At 37.1% G+C, this 19220-nt stretch overlaps 1 protein-coding gene across 4 annotated transcripts in view; it reads left to right on the forward strand.

Moving 5' to 3' along the window:
* Nucleotides 1–320: 320 nt before the first annotated feature.
* The window catches only part of LOC128987110 (kinesin-like protein Klp61F), a 29270-nt gene continuing 10370 nt past the window's right edge, over nt 321–19220 (forward strand). For 2 of the 4 annotated variants that reach the window (XM_054407813.1, XM_054407839.1), the window contains exons 1-12: nt 7506–7726; nt 9786–9891; nt 10637–10775; nt 12187–12333; nt 12710–12864; nt 14520–14663; nt 15202–15471; nt 15715–15907; nt 16090–16272; nt 17684–17946; nt 18393–18532; nt 18829–18944. In XM_054407813.1, coding sequence (XP_054263788.1) covers nt 9821–9891; nt 10637–10775; nt 12187–12333; nt 12710–12864; nt 14520–14663; nt 15202–15471; nt 15715–15907; nt 16090–16272; nt 17684–17946; nt 18393–18532; nt 18829–18944 — 1821 coding nt within the window. In that variant the 5' untranslated portion in view covers nt 7506–7726; nt 9786–9820. Of the gene's footprint in view, nt 650–1668; nt 1733–7505; nt 7727–9785; nt 9892–10636; nt 10776–12186; nt 12334–12709; nt 12865–14519; nt 14664–15201; nt 15472–15714; nt 15908–16089; nt 16273–17683; nt 17947–18392; nt 18533–18828; nt 18945–19220 lie in introns of those variants that run through there. The other 2 variants (XM_054407822.1, XM_054407831.1) reach the window with 2 other exon arrangements.

Here is a 19220-nt window from a genome sequence, read left to right on the forward strand (position 1 = left end):
ACTATTACTTACGGGACTAAGCAACTTGAACTTATTCAAGCATTCAAGCAACCGCCCTGAAGTAGTAGACTTGAGGAGTGAGGAGAGCGAGGGTTGAGAAGTTGCCGCTGAAATCGCATGTTGGCAGTGCAGCCCCCACACACATATTTCTAACTACCGATGTTAGTTCTCATATATGACACCCACAACCACGGAAATTTTAACCATTCATCGCGATCGCAGGAGACGATCACAATATCACCGAGACCGCAAAGCAAAATGACTACAATATTTCGTAGCAACCACGGGAAATGAACTCCCGTGAAAATGTGGGAAATGCTTTGGGTTAATGAATTCGCTTTGACCGCAGGACATTTTTCCGATTCCATCGTTACCGTGGGAGACGATCAAGTAACATATTTGAAATCCATTCCATGACACTTGGTAATTTAAAGAATGTCTAAAATGTGGGGATAACCCACATCACCGCCAACAATTATGGTATAAGGTAAGAGTCAACCCCATCAGCTGATCCAAAGGCGAGCAGACAGTTCTACTCGGAGCGACACTAGCGCTCCGGCCGGAAAGGACCAACCGCCGGCAACCAGGTTTGTCTTGCTTGTACCACACACCGCAAAAGGACTCCTGGGTCTACTCTACAGTTAGTAAGGTACCCATAATGTCTAAGTAGTTAATTAATCTTTTGGGGGGTAAGGGGAATCATATCTTTTTCTAAATTAGACCAAGATCAACCAACAATAAATTAATTCAAGTAACTAAATTAAACTTTACGGTTATCGATATCATGTTTAGGGCAAGTTGCGGCAGGCGTTTCACAATGGCGAGGAGTAGTTAGAGTTGAATAAGATGTAGTTAATCTATTTATTTGAGACCTATCAAAGCTGGCTTATGCTGAGCAGGGTTTTCGTGAGTGCTATGGGGAAGTGGAATCAGCACGATTTTCATTAAGTGTGGATCTGGCTGGGTTTATTCCAGTCACGACCCCGCAAAAAATATCATGCCAAATCATGTATGATCATGCCAAATAAAACATGCTCCCTTAGGTATGATGTTTAATTCCCCATTCAAACAAACCTCTTTGTACATAGCTGCTCCTTTTTAGTTTCTTTTTCTTTTTCTTTTCTCCACTCTAGTGTTTGAAATTTGTCAACGAACGAACGAACTTCATCTTCATCTTCTTTCTTCATCCATCTTCCTTCCCTTCTCCTTCATCTGGGCCCTGTTTCATAAAAATACTAGTCTAGTAATTACTAGTCTAGTAATTACTAGTCTAGTAAATACTAGTCCCGTATTTACCTGTCCTACTAATTTCTGTTTCACAAACGTTTTTATACCGCTAGTAAATATTAGTGTATTTTACTAGTCACGTGACCAAAACTACTAGTCACGTGACCAACTTTACAAGGTAAACTCTCAAAACAAATTTCTAACCTCAATCACGGGTTTTCAAACCCTTTATAAAGAGTTTTAATTTTGTTTTCATTTTATACAAAAAGTAAATAGTTGTAGAAATGCAGTGTTTTCTTTAAATTAATAACTATATAGACACATAAGTAAAACAATCACATACTATATATCAAACCGCTATTATTTATGTTCATCAATGAGCACGCCGGCGCGGCGTCGCGTCGCTGCAATCAACACGGTGATTGTAGTAGTCGGTTGTAGGCCTAGTTGCGGCGCTCAACAGTTGGGTGGAAGTTGATCTGTTGCTGCCGCATTCGCACAATTTGTATAGTTTTTGTTTTATTCTGACATATAAAATTTAGCTTGCTATGAGTAAAGACAAGAAGGCTCAAATTTTGAATGAGAAGGAGAAGAAGAAGATGGCGGTCGCGAAACATCAGTTCTTGTGTGGAGTGTGCAATTTAACGGTTAAAGACTGTGAAAACGCACTTGAATGTGAAGGATACTGCTCGTCATGGTTCCACATAAAGTGTATCAAATTATCGAAGAAAGAGTACGACGCAATAAACCTCATTGCTGAAAAAATAAGGTGGTTTTGTGTGGCCTGTGATCGGCGAGTAAAATCCACTATTGACAAGGATACGGATTTGGAGAAAGAGGTCAGTGTAGTTAAAACTGATATAAAAATGCTGCTTAACTCACATGAAAATCTTAAATCCAAGCTTGGAGTTTTAATAAATCAAAATATTAGAGCAAATAATATTATTAGACGACTGGGTAGACAATGTGATTCTTTGCCGGAAGTGAGCGTCTGCTACGCAGACGATAGCTCGAACCTTGACATCTCAAACTCTGGTGGAGGGGATATGACAAACAAAAAAAACTCCGTTCCAAACAGACCTACAGGAAGCAAACCCGGAGAAGAGAGTGAGAAAACTGATGCGGCTATCACTGAAGGACTGCATGAAGAAAACTTATCTGCCTTTTTAGAGAAAAATTCTAAACCTGAATCGCCATCGAGAGCAGACGACAACGACACTGAAGCAAATCGAAATCAAAGTCAAGAGCAAAATCAAAATGTTGGTCTTGTGGAAGCGGAATCAAATAATGCCAAGAGTGTTGCGAATGTGATTGATACTCCACCTAAACAAAGAAACATTAAATTAGGTTGTAGTGGGACTAGTACAAGTGTACCGAAAGAAATAAACCATTTGGGAAAAAGCGGTAGCACTTCCAACCTGTATTCCAATGTTCTAAAATCAGCTAACAACACCCGTGTTTCAGTTGGTAGAGTCTCCAAGAGTGACATAAATCGCAATAAAAATAGGGTTGTAGAAGTGATTGGGAAAAATAGTAAATCTTCTTGCTTAAAAACTGCGGGAAAGTTCGAATGGCTGTTTGTCTCCCGTCTCCTACCCTCGACAACGACAGATAACGTGCTTAACTTCATGAAGAATAGTGAAATCCAAAATGCTGAATGTGTTGAACTGAAGACAAAGCATCCAACCTACAAGTCTTTCAAAGTGGGAATTGACGAAAGTTCGCTGGATAAAGTCCTAACTCCCGAGTTTTGGCCTGAGGGAATTTATGTGAGGAAATACATAGCAAACAGACACCGGCAGGAGAGACAGCAAGGTAGGCCTACCATTGACTCGAATGCTTTTTTAGAGAGGCAACCCCAAAACACGAGGCAAGGAAGGTGCAATCGGTAAGTGTTTGTAGACCTATACAAGACGTAGATATAATCCTATCTGATAATGAAATTGACTTAAGGTCCAGTACCTCTGATGTAAAGTTGACAATTGGACATTTAAATGTCCAATGCTTGCGAAATAAATTTGACTCTGTGAGTATACTTTGTAGAGATGAGGATATTGACATTTTGAGTGTTTCTGAACACTGGTTAGCAAACAGTGAGGTACAATTTTACAGTAAACTGGAAAACCTGGACTTGGCCACTAGTTTTTGTAGGTCTGTATTTAAAAATGGTGGCTCCGCTTTATACTTAAGGAATGGCCTAGAATATGAAATTATTGACCTAACAAAGTTTTGCATAGAAAAGTCTTGTGAATTAGTAGCAGTGCACCTCACAAAGTCAAATCTGGTTGTAGCCTCACTGTACAGGTCACCTGACAAAATGAACTTCACTGATTTCTGTGATAAGCTAGAAAGCTCGTTGTTGTATCTGTCATCTTTGTGTGTAAATGTCATTATGTGTGGAGATTTTAATGTAAATGTAATAGATTCTTCTTGTGATGAAGACTTCTTTAGGAATCTAATAAGCCAGTGTGGATTTTTTATAACAAACACCCTGCCAACTCGAGGGATGTCGTGTATTGACAATATTTTAACTAATATGGACCAGAGTAATTATGTGACAAGGGTAGTCATACCCATGATTTCTGATCATGACGCCATCCTAATGGATGTAACTCCTCAATCTGTGACTAGTACCCCGCCTCATGCGTGGATGAAAAATTATAAGTGCGACATACGCACTGGCTTGAATGACCCCTTACGGATTCTTCGCTTTAAGACTGCTCTAAATGAAATTGCCTGGGATGACATAATAGCTAGTAGACCACAGGGTGAGAGTTGTTTCGATTCCTTTTTTAGCCACCTTCAGGAAGCCCTGGATACAGTGTTCCCAGTAAAGGAGAAGCGGGCAGCAACCCTGAGTAAGACGGGTAGGCCTAAACCAAAGAAAAGCGTAGGACCTCGCATATCCGATTGGTACACTCCAACTCTTAGTAGACTCAAGGAGTTCATGCTGATGCTACGTGCCAGGGGAGACGAGGCTAGGTATCTGTTAGCTAAGAAGCTGTATAATAAAAGAGTTGAAGAGGCGAAAAGAGCAGGTAATGTCAAATTCATCGAAAATTCCAACAACCAATGTAAAGCTGCCTGGGATGTCATAAACTCAGTCAAGCCGCCCACACCAGGAATGCGCTGTGCTGCAAGTCCCGATGAATTTAACAACTTCTTTATTTCATCAGTCTCAGACATAGTTACCAGTATCCCTGATGCTCCCTCTGACCCTTTGGACATTTTGAAAGATCGGATGCCGGAGTTTCAGCCCGACCTTAGTAAGACCGTATGGACTAAAGTAAATGAAGAAAAGGTCCGGAAGATTATAAGTGGGCTTAAGAGCACCGTGAGCCGCGATTACTATGGGTGGTCTACCAAGCTCCTTAAGGAAGTAGCGGATGTCATCATTGCACCCCTCACCCTAGCTATCAATGACAGCCTGCAGCAGGGTTTTTTTCCGGCACTCATGAAGATCGCACGGACAGTGCCTATATACAAAAAGGGAGACCCCAACATTCTGGCTAGCTATAGGCCTATCTCTTTGGTACCTGTCCTCGGCAAGGTTCTCGAGATAGTAATAAAGGAACAAACCTGCAATTACTTTGAGTCAAACAACCTTTTTAGTGACTCGCAGCACGGTTTTCGGAGGGGCAGGTCTACTACTGGAGCAGTTTCAGTCATTGCTGATGAAATCGCAAACGCTTTTGAAGACAGCGACTCAGTATCTCTTACACTGTGTGATCTGAGTCGAGCGTTCGACTGTGTTCCCCATGGAATCCTTGTTGATAAGCTTTTCGCTTTTGGTGTCAGAGGTAAAGCTCTCTCCATGCTTAGTAGCTACTTAAGTGACAGAAGACAAGTAGTTGACTTAAAGGGTGCAAAATCCGCAGAAAGGGAGGTTCTGCATGGAGTCCCTCAGGGCTCAGTTCTCGGGCCACTTCTCTTCCTGATTGCTATTAACGACTTGGGGTGGCATGGAAATCTTGTGCTGTTTGCTGACGATACTACCTTGTATACCAGAGGGAAAACACCGCTCCTTGCTGAGGAACTGGCGAAAAATTATCTGAAAGATGTGGAGCTGTGGTTCAGGGCAAACAAACTGCAACTAAATGAGACCAAGACAAACTGGTTGACTTGCACTCTGTCACGCACCCCAAACAACATCGGTGGGAGTGTTAAACTATTGGGTTTCTACCTTGACTCAACACTGGACTGGAGCGATCACGTCAAACATGTATGCACAAAGCTGGCTCGTGTCATATTTCTACTGAGGAGATTGAAGAAGTGTGTTACAGATTCCTACCTGGTTATGGTGTACTATGCTATGTTTCATTGTCATATCTCTTATGGCATACATCTCTGGGGACACGCTGCTGGGGCAGCCAGAGTTTTGAAGCTCCAGAAGAAAGCTGTGCGCATTATAACAAGCAGCCATCGCCATGAGCATAGCAAACCCATCTTCAAAAACCTGGGCATCTTGACCATCTATAGCCACTACATATGGGCATGCATGCAGGAAATCAAGAACAATGAACTGGGCCTGGTGGCCAGGGCTGACATTCACAACTACAATACAAGAGGCCGAAATCAACTAGATGTTCCTCGCACTCGCCTCAGTAGAAATAGGGACTCATTCCCTGGAAGCGCCATCCGTTTCTTCAACAAACTCCCAGCTGCCACTAAGACCCTCGCCAGCAGAAAGTTTAAAACCACCACAGGAAATTTTTTCCGTAAAAATCCCTACTTCTCAACAAAGGAATTCCTGGAAGGTAGTTTGAATGAGCTGAAGTAGAACATAGCGACCGCCATGAGTACTAAAATTATGTTTTTTTACATATTTTAAACTTGTGAGTCTTATACATATGTGCGGAAATAAATAAGTAGTTTTTTACGCAGACACAGCCTATTCCCATTATACGATGGGTCAACGGCCAAGAAGATGGTAATAAGGTAATAATAATAATGTAATTAAATCGTCTAAGGACATTTTGTTTGGAACGTTTTCAAGTACCCTAACCTATGTTTTCAAATATTCGAATGCATAAGAATATTTGGGTTAAAAACCATTTGGAGATATTCTAATTTTGAGTCTACAAACCATGAATAATAAGCCTAAACGTTTATTGATGTAACAAATAATTGCAACGCCGTTACTAGCAATAGAGAAGTAGGTTTTCAAGTATAGTAAAACATGGCATAGGCGCTATGGCAGGGGTTAGCCGGTTAGCTCAGAGGCAGAGTTCTCGCTTGTCATGTGGTGGGTCCCTGGTTCAAATCTGCGCCACTCTACTTTTTATTGCATTCATTAAACTTTTACATGTTTTTTACATTAAAATAACAGCTCTAATCAACATCTATTTTTTGATTACTTTGAATAACAAATTCAGACTACCAAAATGGATTTAAAGTAATGTTTTTATGATAAGCAGTTCAGTTCAACGCCCAAAAATCAAATATAGGTCTACAAAATTGTTAGTACATCACAGGGTTTTAGCTATTTAGGGAAGCAAATAATAAGCACCTCAAAAAATACAATGCAACTCCTCTTTAAAATTGCCTTACTATTATTTCCTATTAAAATGTCTTTAAATAAAACCGAGAGCCTTAATTGGGTGTAAAATAATCTGATTAATGTTGCATTGTTGGATACATTTTTGTACATCTTTGTATGCAAAACGGTATGCGGTTTTAATTTGGTTACTCTCAAAGCTTAAAATTATTTTCTCTGTGATAGCTAAATAGTTTATATAACCATGAAATTTAACTCAAGTAAAATTAGACTAAAATTTCACAGAAATTGATAACTCATAATTATAATTATTCTAATAGGGCGATTGTACATACATTATAAAATTCAATTTCACTCATTTTGTACTACGCCACATTTATTGATAGTAATTTATATCTAATAATTATCATTTTAGCACTCACATACCTATTCGTGAGCCAATTCGCACTAGCAAAAATAACTTAATAAATTCATTTTTTTATGATGTGAGTAATGAAGGGTAACTCTCTTTCCAAAAATACTAGTCTACTTCAAATAATACGGGTGAAGAGAGGTTGGTAGAAAATAGCAAGTATTTACTAGTGTAATTTACAAGAGTAAAACTTTATGAAACACATTGCTGTCTACACTAGTAAAAACCACTAGTAATACTAGTCCCTACACTAGTAACTAGTATTTAACACTAGTAGGTTTTTGAAACGTAGACTTGTAAAATACACTAGTATTACTAGTCCATGGACTAGTAAATACTAGACTAGTATTTTTATGAAACAGGGCCCTGGTGAATGTGACGGTCTGAAAGACTTTGGATTGGAATCGGTTCGATTTGTTTTTGAGAATTTGCCCGTTTGACTAAAGGTCGAGTTATTCTTTTTAGTTTGGTTTAGATTTGATCAAGAATCATCTTGAGCAAATTATCGAAGGTTTCAAACCCAAGTTTCCTTGTGCCTGGAGGTTAGGACAGGCCTAGACCTACAACTACGCTACACTGTTGCCGGGCTGGTAAGTAAATAATACTCCCTTATAAACCGTTCTTAGTATTGTTATTAAGTACCATGCCTATTATTCTTATGATCCATTTACTTACTTTTCTTATTGGCTGTTCCTTTTGTTTTTCCTACAAATTTTTATTTAGATAACTTAATTTCAAAAGGGGCAGTAAGTTAAAAGTTTTTTTAGCGAATTTCCCATATAGGGAATAAGCTATTACCGTAGTACTCATGGTGAGACCTGGACCCGGGACCGATTTTTTTTTTCGTTTTGAGGTCCCTAGAGGCCAAAAACACCATCCGTTCAAATTCATATATATATATATATATATGTGTGTCCGTTAGCGCGATAACTCGAGCAAAAATGATCCGATTTTGATGAAATTTGGTACAAACGTGTAAACCTACGTTTATTCGAACGAGTTCGCGAACCAGCATGATCGGACCATGGGAACAGGGGTTTATGGGGGCTTTTATGGGGTAAAAATAGGTTTTTCCCATTTTTGACCCAAAAAACATAAAATTTTGAAATTTCTTTCCAAACTATTTTGTAGAGCTTAAAAAAACAAATAATTTAGTACATTGAAGCGTTATAATGCACCTAATGGTTACGGAGAAAATTCCAAAAAAATGTTAATTTAAAATTCCCATGTTATTCTTATGGAGAATAAGTAGGCCTAAACCGTTGTAGTGTGCTTGTTTATTAACATATTTTGCCCAAATTTGGAAAATGTTTTTATTTCTTACTAACTATTAACATTTTACATAAAAAAACACTTTTACCCTCTCTGTTGCAGCAAACCTAAGTATGTGTTAAACTGATTCTATTTAAATAGGGAATAAATGTGATATTTTTAAGGAGACATTTTAGTCTAAATCAAATCAGGCAAATGGAAATTCGCTTAGTCTGCAGGTTTGCTGCGACGGGGTCATTTTACTGATTAACTTAGGCCTAAGTTATGTAACTTAAGATTTTGCCACACAAATTTTTGAACATGGTTTGGTTTTGTTTCCACTTGCTGTGAGATTATTGTACATAGGCCTATTTTATATTTTTGATGGCTAGGGCCTAGGCTTATTGCATGTGCATATATAGGCTACTCATGGATAATAATGGCTGAATTTTCTAATCTTTTTTTAAAAATGTCAGTATAATAAACACAACAGCAATTTATTTGTGTTTTCCTGGCCTGGGGGGGATCTCCCCTTGATTGAGAGTTGGCCCCTGCCTCAATGAATGGTTCAATTTATTTTAGAATCTGTTATGCAGCTCGTAGGATCATTTGTCTGTTTTGTAGCAGAGCTGTTACTAAGAGACCCGTCAAAAAAAAATTGAGAATATGGTAAGGTAGACTTTATTTTTTACTGTGTAGGACTAGGCCTACATTATTTCCGAGTTGCATCTCTGATCACACTTTTTGTTTATTCATTACTGGTACCGTTAGATATTAAATAGATGTTGGTAAATTCCATGAGTTAAGGTAAGTTAAGGGTAAGTTATGGATAAGTTAAGGTAGGTTATAAATAAGTATTTACCTACCATATCCTTTATTACAGGGTGTCCAGCTTCAACAATAACAAACTTTGGCCTACTGTACCTTAGATTATTTGGGAGGTCAAAAAAAGCGAAAAATGCCATACAACATGTGTCCTATTTTGAACTCGTTAACAAGTCTGTATATGTGTTTTTTACAAATATATTCATATCCTCAACAGTTTGAGCTACAGGGGTTGAACGCTAAACGGTTCAAGATAGGACACATGCCTTGTTGCGTGATTTTAATTGTTTTGACCTCCCGAATAATCTGGTTAAGTTTATCCTACTTGAAGCTAGAAAGCCTGCATATGTGTTCCAAGGATGAAGAAAACAAATTTGGCAGTTATGTAATAAAATCAGCTGGGATTAAACTTAAGGGGGTCCTAACAAGAAATGACTGTTCCTAAATTTAACATGATAACCATAAATAATTGATACCGGGCGGTAGTCAGAACATAAGTATTATTACCTAGGCTATGTAAGAAAATTATAGTTTTGTCTAAAAGTGATTTAATATTGTGGTTGTTGTTTTCAGATTCAAAAATATTGTGACCAAACCCTGAGTACAACATGGCTGGCAAGATGAACTTGAAGAAACCAGATGCTCAGGCCATTAACATTCAGTCATATATTAGAGTGAGGTAAGTCATGAAAAACCAATAATTTAATAATTTGTATACAAATTTTAATCCTTTTTTGCAATCTTTGAGTAAATTCTTATTTTTGTGTGAAGTAAGCATTTTACTGATGTCGCCTCGTAAAATAAACCAAGCTTGGGGGAATCTGTGTGATTTTGCACAAAATATAAACTGCCATATCTCTTCTTTTTTTCATGAGCCCCTTTAGCCTACGTATATATAGCCTATATATATATACAGGGTGCGGCAAAAGTCAGCGTACCGAAAATGCAGCTAAACTACAGCTGGTATTAAACATAGCTATAACAGTAGGCCTATTATTGTAAGTACATGTTAGAGAAGCTGTTTAAAGTAAACACCCCCATTGTCTAAACACATGTAGCACCTATTCAACACTGATTTGCAAATTCTTTTACATAAGCCTAGTTGTGAGTAAATAACATCATCAATTCTTTTAAATGTTCTAAACTTGAGGTTTCTCCGAAAACATGTTAGTAGGTTGTGTTCCAGGAAACTGTTGTAAACACTGATGTATGGAAGTTGATAGAACAAGCACTACACTAGACTTCACGGTCACAGGCGGAATAGTGACCAGACAAAAAATCCTCGATAAAGATAAAACTAAAACAAAATAAAAATAACTTGACGTTAGATAAAGTTTCTGTAATTTATAATGAGAGTGGGCTAGCCTGTCATTTGTTTTTTGTAGTTAATCAAATTTCACTAATTTATTCATAACTGGTTTCAGACCACTTTCTTCAAAGGAAAAGAAAGCCAATGTCCTCGAGTTTGGCAAGAAAGAAGTGACCATCAAAAGTGGTGCTGAAAGTTCTAAGTTGAACAAAACACTGTTGTACGATCGTGTTTTTGATGAGCAATCAAAACAGGTAAATAATATAAAGTTTGATTTCCTATGTACTGACCCTATATTTAGCTCCAATGGCCAACCAATACAGTAGGTATATATCTTAAATGCAAGTTTACAAGTTTACAATTACCTGAGTTAGTATAACAAAAAAACATTGCCTATAGGCCTACCAGTACCTAGACAATAGACAATAGACAATAGACAAATAATCTTTATTTACACATTCATTAAGAATAGTAGTAGCGTCAATTTACAATTTTTTCTAAATGTTTGGTTGAGGTGTTGTTTAGTCAAAGACCAATACTTGTTACCTACCTGCCTGACATGTGCTGCAACTTAAATAAAAAAATAATAATACCAATCTGACATACTGTACATTCTCTCATTAGCTTGTCAACAACCCTTTTCATGGGTAAGCGGTGTGAGGACTATGACCTCTTATGGCAGAAAATCACAAAAAGTTGCAATAAGTTCTGAACCGTAATTTTACAGAAATAGAGGTTGTAGCCTACTGTTTTAAGTCAAATACCCCCGCCGCAGCAAACCTGCCGACTAAGCGAATTTCGATTTGTCTGAATTGATTTTCAGTTAAATATATTTTAATAACATTAGGTTTAACAAGTAGGTACCTAGGTTTGCTGCTACAAGGAAACTAATAAAGTGTGTTTTTGAGTAAAATATTGATAGCTTAGTAGAAAATAAATAAATTTGCCAAGTTTGATTAAATATATATTCATAAACAAGAAAACTACAACATTTGACAATATTCTCCATAAGAATAACATGGGAATTTTAAATTTACAATTTTCTCCGTTACTAATAATCGAACAAAAATACTTTTATATACTAAATTATTTGTTTTTTTAAGCTCTTTAAAAAGGTCTAAAGAGAAATTGGGAAATTTTGTGTTTTGAGGGTCAAAAGTGAGAAAAACCAATTTTTACCCCATAAAACCCCCCGTAAAGCCCCGTTCCCATGGTTCGGTCGTGCTGGTTCGCGAACTCATTCAAGTTTATCCCGCTTTACACCTTTAAACCAAATTTCATCAAAATCGGACAAAAATTACTCAAGTTATCGCGTTCACGGACGTATATATATATATATAAGTCTATATATATATATATATATATATATATACATATATAAAAATTTGAACGAATAGTGTTTTTGGCCTCTGGGGACATCAAAATGAAAAAGTAAATCGGTCCCGGGTCTAGGTCTTACCGTGCCACCTACGGTAATAGCTACTTCCCTATAGGGAAATTCGCTAAAAAAAGACTAAGTTATTACATGCTAAATTTGAATAAAAACTGGCCAAGCAGTTGTTAAACCGATTGTATGTTGTTTTTATTACTTTAGCAAGTCTGGATGCATCCTACCACTAATATTTATACCGGCAGTGAGATATTTAAGCTTGCTGATTTTCGCAGATTGTCATTTACAATGCGGTTGTAAAGCCGATGATCAAAGAAGTGCTTCAGGGCTACAACTGTACAGTGTTTGCCTACGGCCAGACTGGAACTGGGAAAACTTACACCATGACGGGGGACCAGGACCCTGATGCATGTTGGGAAGAGGTAAGTTAAGTCATAGATAAAAGATAGTAGATTTGTCATCCTTATGGAACAGCTGTAGCCAATTTGATTGTTAGTTCTGTACGTCCAACTAATGATGATGTAAATATGTTTTGTGTTGATTTGTTTATTAGTCCATTTGAGTTTAACAAAATATCGAACCATTTGCTGATTTACAATCTATTGCTGTTGATGATGAACCGTAATGGATTGGAAACATTTCCAGCATAAAGACTCAATGTTTTTCACACCAGACTCAATGTAGCCTATTTATGTAACATTTTTTGCTTACAAAAATAACTGCAAAAAATTAAGTTCTCAAAGAAAAAAAAAATTTGATCTCTAACCAACGAGTAATTACACTCATTTGTTACTGTAGAGCGTCCACGCAGGAATTGTCCCGAGAGCCATGCACGACTTGTTCCATGAACTTTCCATTCAAGCGTGTGAATACCAAGTGTCGGTGTCGTACATGGAATTGTACAATGAAAGGTTGCGAAGTCTCCTTAAGGATAATGAAGAAACAGACCTTAAGTAAGTATTGTGGAACATTGTGGTAAAGTAGTCAGGGGATGGATGTCTGCAGAAAGCAGCAGGGAAAATGAATCCAAATACTCTACTAAAGATTTTTTGTTAGGAAGCAGGCTTACCTGAATGGGAAAGAGTCCGAACAGGCAAAAGGGATAGCAAACTTTACACTGTAAACACAAAAAATTTGAATATTTCACTGTCACTGACAGCACTTTCAACAGTTTCAACTAAGGAAGAAAGAGTTTTCTTCAGGTCCAATGGTGACGGGGAGTTGTTAAGACACACAGCCTTTTTTTACCTTGTTAGTCTCAACAACTCCCCGGCCACCATTTTATACCTGAAGAAAACTCTCTTTCTTAGTTGAAAGTGCTGTCAGTGGCAGTGAATTTAATGTTTTTTGTAGTGTTACGTCTAGTGTGCCAGTTTGGACTCTTCCCATTCAAGTAAGCCTGCTATCCTCACAAACATTTCTTAAAATTTTTAAATTGGCCCTTGTGTTCTACGGTACATTCTTAACAACTTAAGTTTATTTAGGTTTCGGAGTGTTCAATCTAGTTGGTTGCCGGTTCGATCATGAGAAAAGTCAGTTTATCAATAATCTTTAAATAGTTCTAAACCGGATCTAGATGTTCTTGATTATTGGACTTTTTAATAAATGATCCTAAAGTGGATATTCTAGATAATTAGACATTAATGCGTCTTTATAATAATTGTGACTCTGTCTATTACATGTATATTCATTATTCAATAAAACGATTCTATTCAGACAGCAAAATGGCCACCATTTTTGGACTTGTAATTTACAGTACTTTCAAGTTTCAATGTTAGAAATTTACAAATAAAAACTGTAGCAGTATCAACCTCTGGATAAATGGGTTTTGGTTGATCGTTTGATTACCGTGGTTCTAAAGTTTGAAAAGGTTTCTGTGGCTTCACGTTTTAACTGTACATGATCTGAAACGCAAAATAAAATATGTATATAGATTTGCATGCATATTATCCAAAAAGAACATGTCAGGTGTTTCTGGAAATGTAAAGTACAAGTGACTTTTTTTATGGAGGAGCACGTCTTTGGATTTTGTTTAGGACGGGGAAGTTAGTTTTCGGTTTTCGATAAACACTATTAGCCTGTGGATAATGGTCCATTCACGTACAGCGTTTCATTCATTCTCTTTCAATGCTTTCGAGCCTTTAAAAATTCCGAACACAAAAAAAAGTTCATGAATGTTGCTGCAATCTGGAGAGATGATCACAATGTTTTTTTTTTTTTTTAAAGAGGTTGGCGGCCTCTTTTAACCTTGCATTTGCCCGTCCACATAGACTACAGATCTGTGCGTGGAACGTATCCAGCAAAGCAAGGGGTGAGCCGGTACAGTACAAAGGTGAACTGTACTGATAAAAGTTTGTGGCAGTGACCAGGATCCGAACCCACGACACTTCTGCCTTGGGCCCAAAGTCCGTGACGCTACCAACTGAGCCACCGACTCACCACAATGTTGCAATGACCATCTCCCATGATCGTAGATGTTGCAACAAACACTGAAGATGTGTTTTGATTTTTAATTTCCTTGCCTTCTCTCTTTATTAAGGCTTTGGGTACATTCAAATAGTAGCATGTACAATTTGCTGGATTTCACACACAGTGTTTTTACTTCCAGACTGATTGACGATTTGGAAGGAGGAGTGATTGTGAAAGGTCTTTTGCCAACACCTGTCAAAAGCAAAGAGGAGGTGTTTAAACTCCTTCAGCATGGAGCGGAGAAGAGACAGGTGGCTGCGACTCAGATGAACCTCAACTCAAGGTAAGATACAAGTCAGTTTTTGTTAATGATTAAAATTTAATGAAGTTCATAATTTGTATCACACTATGCTTTTGTAGTACAAAGGAACTTCCATAAGACCCTCAATCACAAGTCACTCATGATAACAAGTGTCATTTTAGATGCTCTTGATTTTTACCACCCCTAACTTACTGCAAAACTTGATAAGAAGTCTACCTTGATAACAAGTCATATTTGACAATCCCCAATCCCCATGATAGACTTGTTACAGATGTACAGTACTACTGTAATAGGAAAGTTTATCTTGATGGTAATTATTGATTCTTAATTGAAATAAATCAAGCTTTATAGATGCTTTTAGGGTGATATGAGCTTGATACCAGTGTAAAAAAAAACTTAAATTATTCTAATATGATCTTTTGTTGCAATTCATATAAGTACGTTTGAAATTCATTGTTGATGATGGTGAGTTAATGTTGTTCAAATCATATAAGTAATCTCATGATCCTATTATGCTGATCGGTTTGATTTGCTTCTAACATATGATGGAATGTTTCAGCCGATCACACACAATTTTTACGATCAACGTGAATATCAAGGAGAGTGCAGTTGCTGGCAAAGATGATGTACTGCGATGTGGCAAACTCCACCTCGTGGATTTGGCTGGAAGTGAAAACGTGTCCAAGTCCGGAGCCAGCGAAAACATACACAAATCTGCAACGGGGGTTAACAAGAGACTTGCAGAGGCTTCAAACATAAACAAGTCTCTGTTGACGTTAGGCCGAGTCATAACATGCTTGACGGAGAACAACCCACACATCCCTTACAGGTACAAATATTCAGAATGCAACCTAAGCTTAAGAAAGTAAGTGCTTCTCGCAAAAAGTTAACCATTTGTGCTTAAAAGCATGAAAAAGAAAAATACATCTTGAGTAATCAGCAAATAATAATTATTTCTTGGTTATAGAACTCTAAAAACATTAACATTTCCACTATATTTCATGGATTTAATTTTATAAACTTCAATAAACAATTAAGGATATCGGTGTGTGAAGGATTTTCTTGTTTATAGAGAGTCAAAACTGACAAGGTTTTTACAAGACTCGCTTGGTGGCAAGACTAAGACCTGCATCATCGGAACAATATCTCCAGCGCAGGCCAACCTGGATGAAACGGAGAGCACACTGAACTATGCTTCCAAAGCGAGATCCATCAAGAACAAGCCAGTGAGAAACCAGACCATCTCCAAGAAGGACTTTATGCAGGTGAAACTTTATAAAACTTTATTTTGCTTCACACTTTTTCTGCAACATTTTTTTTCAAAGTAGGGCCTACAGTCTTTATTGTAAAGCTGTGCTTAACTAATTTCAAGCAGTTTCTGGGTATACCCTTCATGTAGTCTTCAACAGACCTGTTCTCGCTTGTTACACTTACTTTGTTTTGATAGGTTGCGTCTGAAGAAATAATGAAGCTCAAAAAAGACCTGGAAGCTGTCAGGCAAGGAGAGGGGTTCTATATCTCTAAAGAGTCTCATGAAGAAATGATAAGCCGAATGAAAGAGCTGGACGACCAAGTGAAAGACTCACATGAAAAATATTCACGAATCAAAGAGTCGTACGAACAATCAAAGGTAATTAAAATAACATAACAATTAAATTCAAAAGTGTAGTATTCTGTTTTTCTACCAAAATTTTTTCTGAGATTGAAAAAAGTTTTTTTTCAATTTTTAATATATGTAATTCTTTACTGTGGTAATTCCATTTTAAATTATTGTCTCGTAAATCCTGAAAATCCGCTTCTTGCAGGAAGGACGTTCAAAGATGGTGTTGATAACGGAATGGTTGACTCTTTGAACTTGTTTAACGCAGTAGAAGATACATATTTTAGTTTTAGTCCTTTAAAACCATTCTTTATTATCCAAAACCTGATATTGTGACCAGAGAAAAAGATTTTTAGTGGCAAATCAACTGTTGAGTCCTAAGACCCATTTGTTTGGAAATTCAAAGCTGTCAATTTAAATTAATATAAGTTAAATCTCTTAATTTAACTGTGTTTGCAGGAAATAGCCTGCACACTATTATCCTTATATATAATACGTGAAGGTGATTTCTACAAAACACTACTCCTCCGTTAATAATGAAAGTATTTTTTGTGTAGACGCCCCATTTCACCAATTCCTGTTATAAGGCCCGGCGCATATTGAGACGCAGTCGGAGCAGCGCAGCGTAGTGCAGCGCAGGGCAGTGTTTTGTAAACCATGTATTTGCTAGGACACGCGCATATTATGGCGCAGCGCAGCGCAGGGCAGTGCAGTCCCGCACGTGGACTGCGCGCACTTGTGGTCGAGTCACAAGTGTCTGTGCCGCATTGCTCACCTGCGCCGGGTTGACTAGTGTTTTGTGACGGATCTAGAGGATAATTAATAGAAATTGTGCGTTTTTATCAATTTTTTACGTTACCATTCATAGTAAGTATATAAAGAGTAATTACAGGAGTGAAATCTGGGAGAAAATACGAAAATCACTAAACATTGCAAATTTTTCGCCCTTTCTTTCTTGTTCTAAGAAACAATAAATCTAAATCAGCACCTGAATCTGACTCATAACTCAAATCCTAATATTTAACAACGTGTTCACACAAGAAACTGTGTCACTCCTATACGAAAACTGTACGACTCTGCTTCCCAATATGCGATGTCAACTGTGCAACACAGACTTTTTGCCCAATTCTGCCCTGTGCTGTGCTGCACTGCCCGGATCGTGCCGCACAGCTCAATATGCGCCTGGGCTAAAAGTCCTCGGGCTTGAACTCAGAGTGAGTTCGTTTTCAGTTTCGGAAACTGGAGTGGAGTGGTTGATTACATTATCGTGGAGTTGACTCTTTTACATCGGAAATTATATGACTGTCAGGATTATTCGTTTTGAAATAACGCCTGTAATACTAACTATGCAATTGCTTGAATTCGAGCAACAGGTGCACTAGTTTTTATAATATTTGTATTAGTACTCATAGCTCGATTTAATACAGTATTTTTGCTCTAGGAAATGTTCAGTTCCTTAAGCTCCGACTTTGACGACAAGTGTGCCGAATATGAAGAGCTTGATAATCTGTTCAGAATCGAAAGCCAAAGATGTCAAGAGAAGATGAAAGAATTCGCAAAGGAAGTCGTTGTCAGGGAATATTTTATCAAAGAATATGAAAAGACCGAAGGCAGTCTGACAGAGCAAGCAAAAACTTGCAAGTCTGTGCTGGAAAACCTCTTAGACCAGAGCAATCGATTGCACGACAAAATTGATAGAAAGCAGTAAGTAAATATTTGTCCAAATCATCCTCTGTGTTTGTTATCAGAGAAAAATTATGCAGATGAAACGTGATTGAAGACGTTATAATAATTTAAACCTCATGTTATATTTTTATTGCAGTCACCCATTTATTTCAGCCTATCATTTAATATAGTGAATGTCAGATGGTTTAAACGTCAAAGAATATTAAAGAAAATTTCAATTAGACAAGTTTGGTAATAATGAAATGGGCTTGAAAATAGAAAAACTAAAATTGATCAACTTTATTGTAAACATTAGGTCTAGTATGTTTTTACAGTAAGAATAAATGTTTTAAGTTTTGTTTAGCCTTGATAAGACATTGTTGCTATATTTGAAAATCGTATATTTACTTGATTTAGTTCTTTTTAGGTATAATGTATGAAATTTCAATTTTTCCTATAAATTGCAAACTTGTTGTGCTTCACAGGTCTAACGAGTCAGACAACCTGCAGATGTTGGGTCGCTACAAGGAAAATGCTAGCAAGAAGGTTGCGGACTTCAAAAGCAAGCTTGATTCGTTCCTTGACGAAGAAAAGCAGTTTGTGAAAGAAGTTATCAAAAATGCCAGTAAGCTTTGTGATCTGTTTTTGTGATGAAGTATCAGAGTTAAATTTATAAGCTAGATGAAATCTACATTTATCTTCAATATTATATGCTCTCTTAAAAAACTCCACATGAAAACGTAAATGGGTACATTTTGTTTGAATACTTGACATACAAATCGATTAACAATACAATTATAAATTCTTTTTGAGACTGATCAGCAAAGCGCATTTGATACCAAGAACCCATTAAAATCTTTGTAAATTAGTATCAATAAGATGGAGCCTAAGTTTTTAAGTTATCAATTGATTTTGTTTAAGGTACTGTGAACAGATTATTTGAAGAAGAGAACCATAATGTTTTATCAACCATTAAATCTTTTGAACACCAGATGAAAGCCCTTGCACAGTCGAGGAATGAAACACTTCACAATAAGGTATGTATTGAAATACTTCTTGTTCATCTTCATCCTAGTATAGGGTGTCTACAGCTCTCTGAACCTCTTCTTCAAGATAAGACCCCAATTTCAGATCACAGATGTCCTGAAACCCCTACAGAATTTTATAATGTATCCCAGATTTTTTAATATATTTTTTTATAAAAGAAGTAATCATTTTGGTAAACTACAACATTTTTATGTTCTGTAAAATTTTGTTGTTGAAAGTTTGAGCACAATTACTGGGGTTACAAGCTGGAGGTTTTGCTGTTACTG

Source organism: Macrosteles quadrilineatus, unplaced genomic scaffold (genome assembly GCF_028750875.1).
Source record: "Macrosteles quadrilineatus isolate MER2022 unplaced genomic scaffold, UCM_ALF_1.0 Scaffold_1__1_contigs__length_201487025, whole genome shotgun sequence".
Classification (NCBI taxonomy): Eukaryota; Metazoa; Arthropoda; class Insecta; order Hemiptera; family Cicadellidae; genus Macrosteles; species Macrosteles quadrilineatus.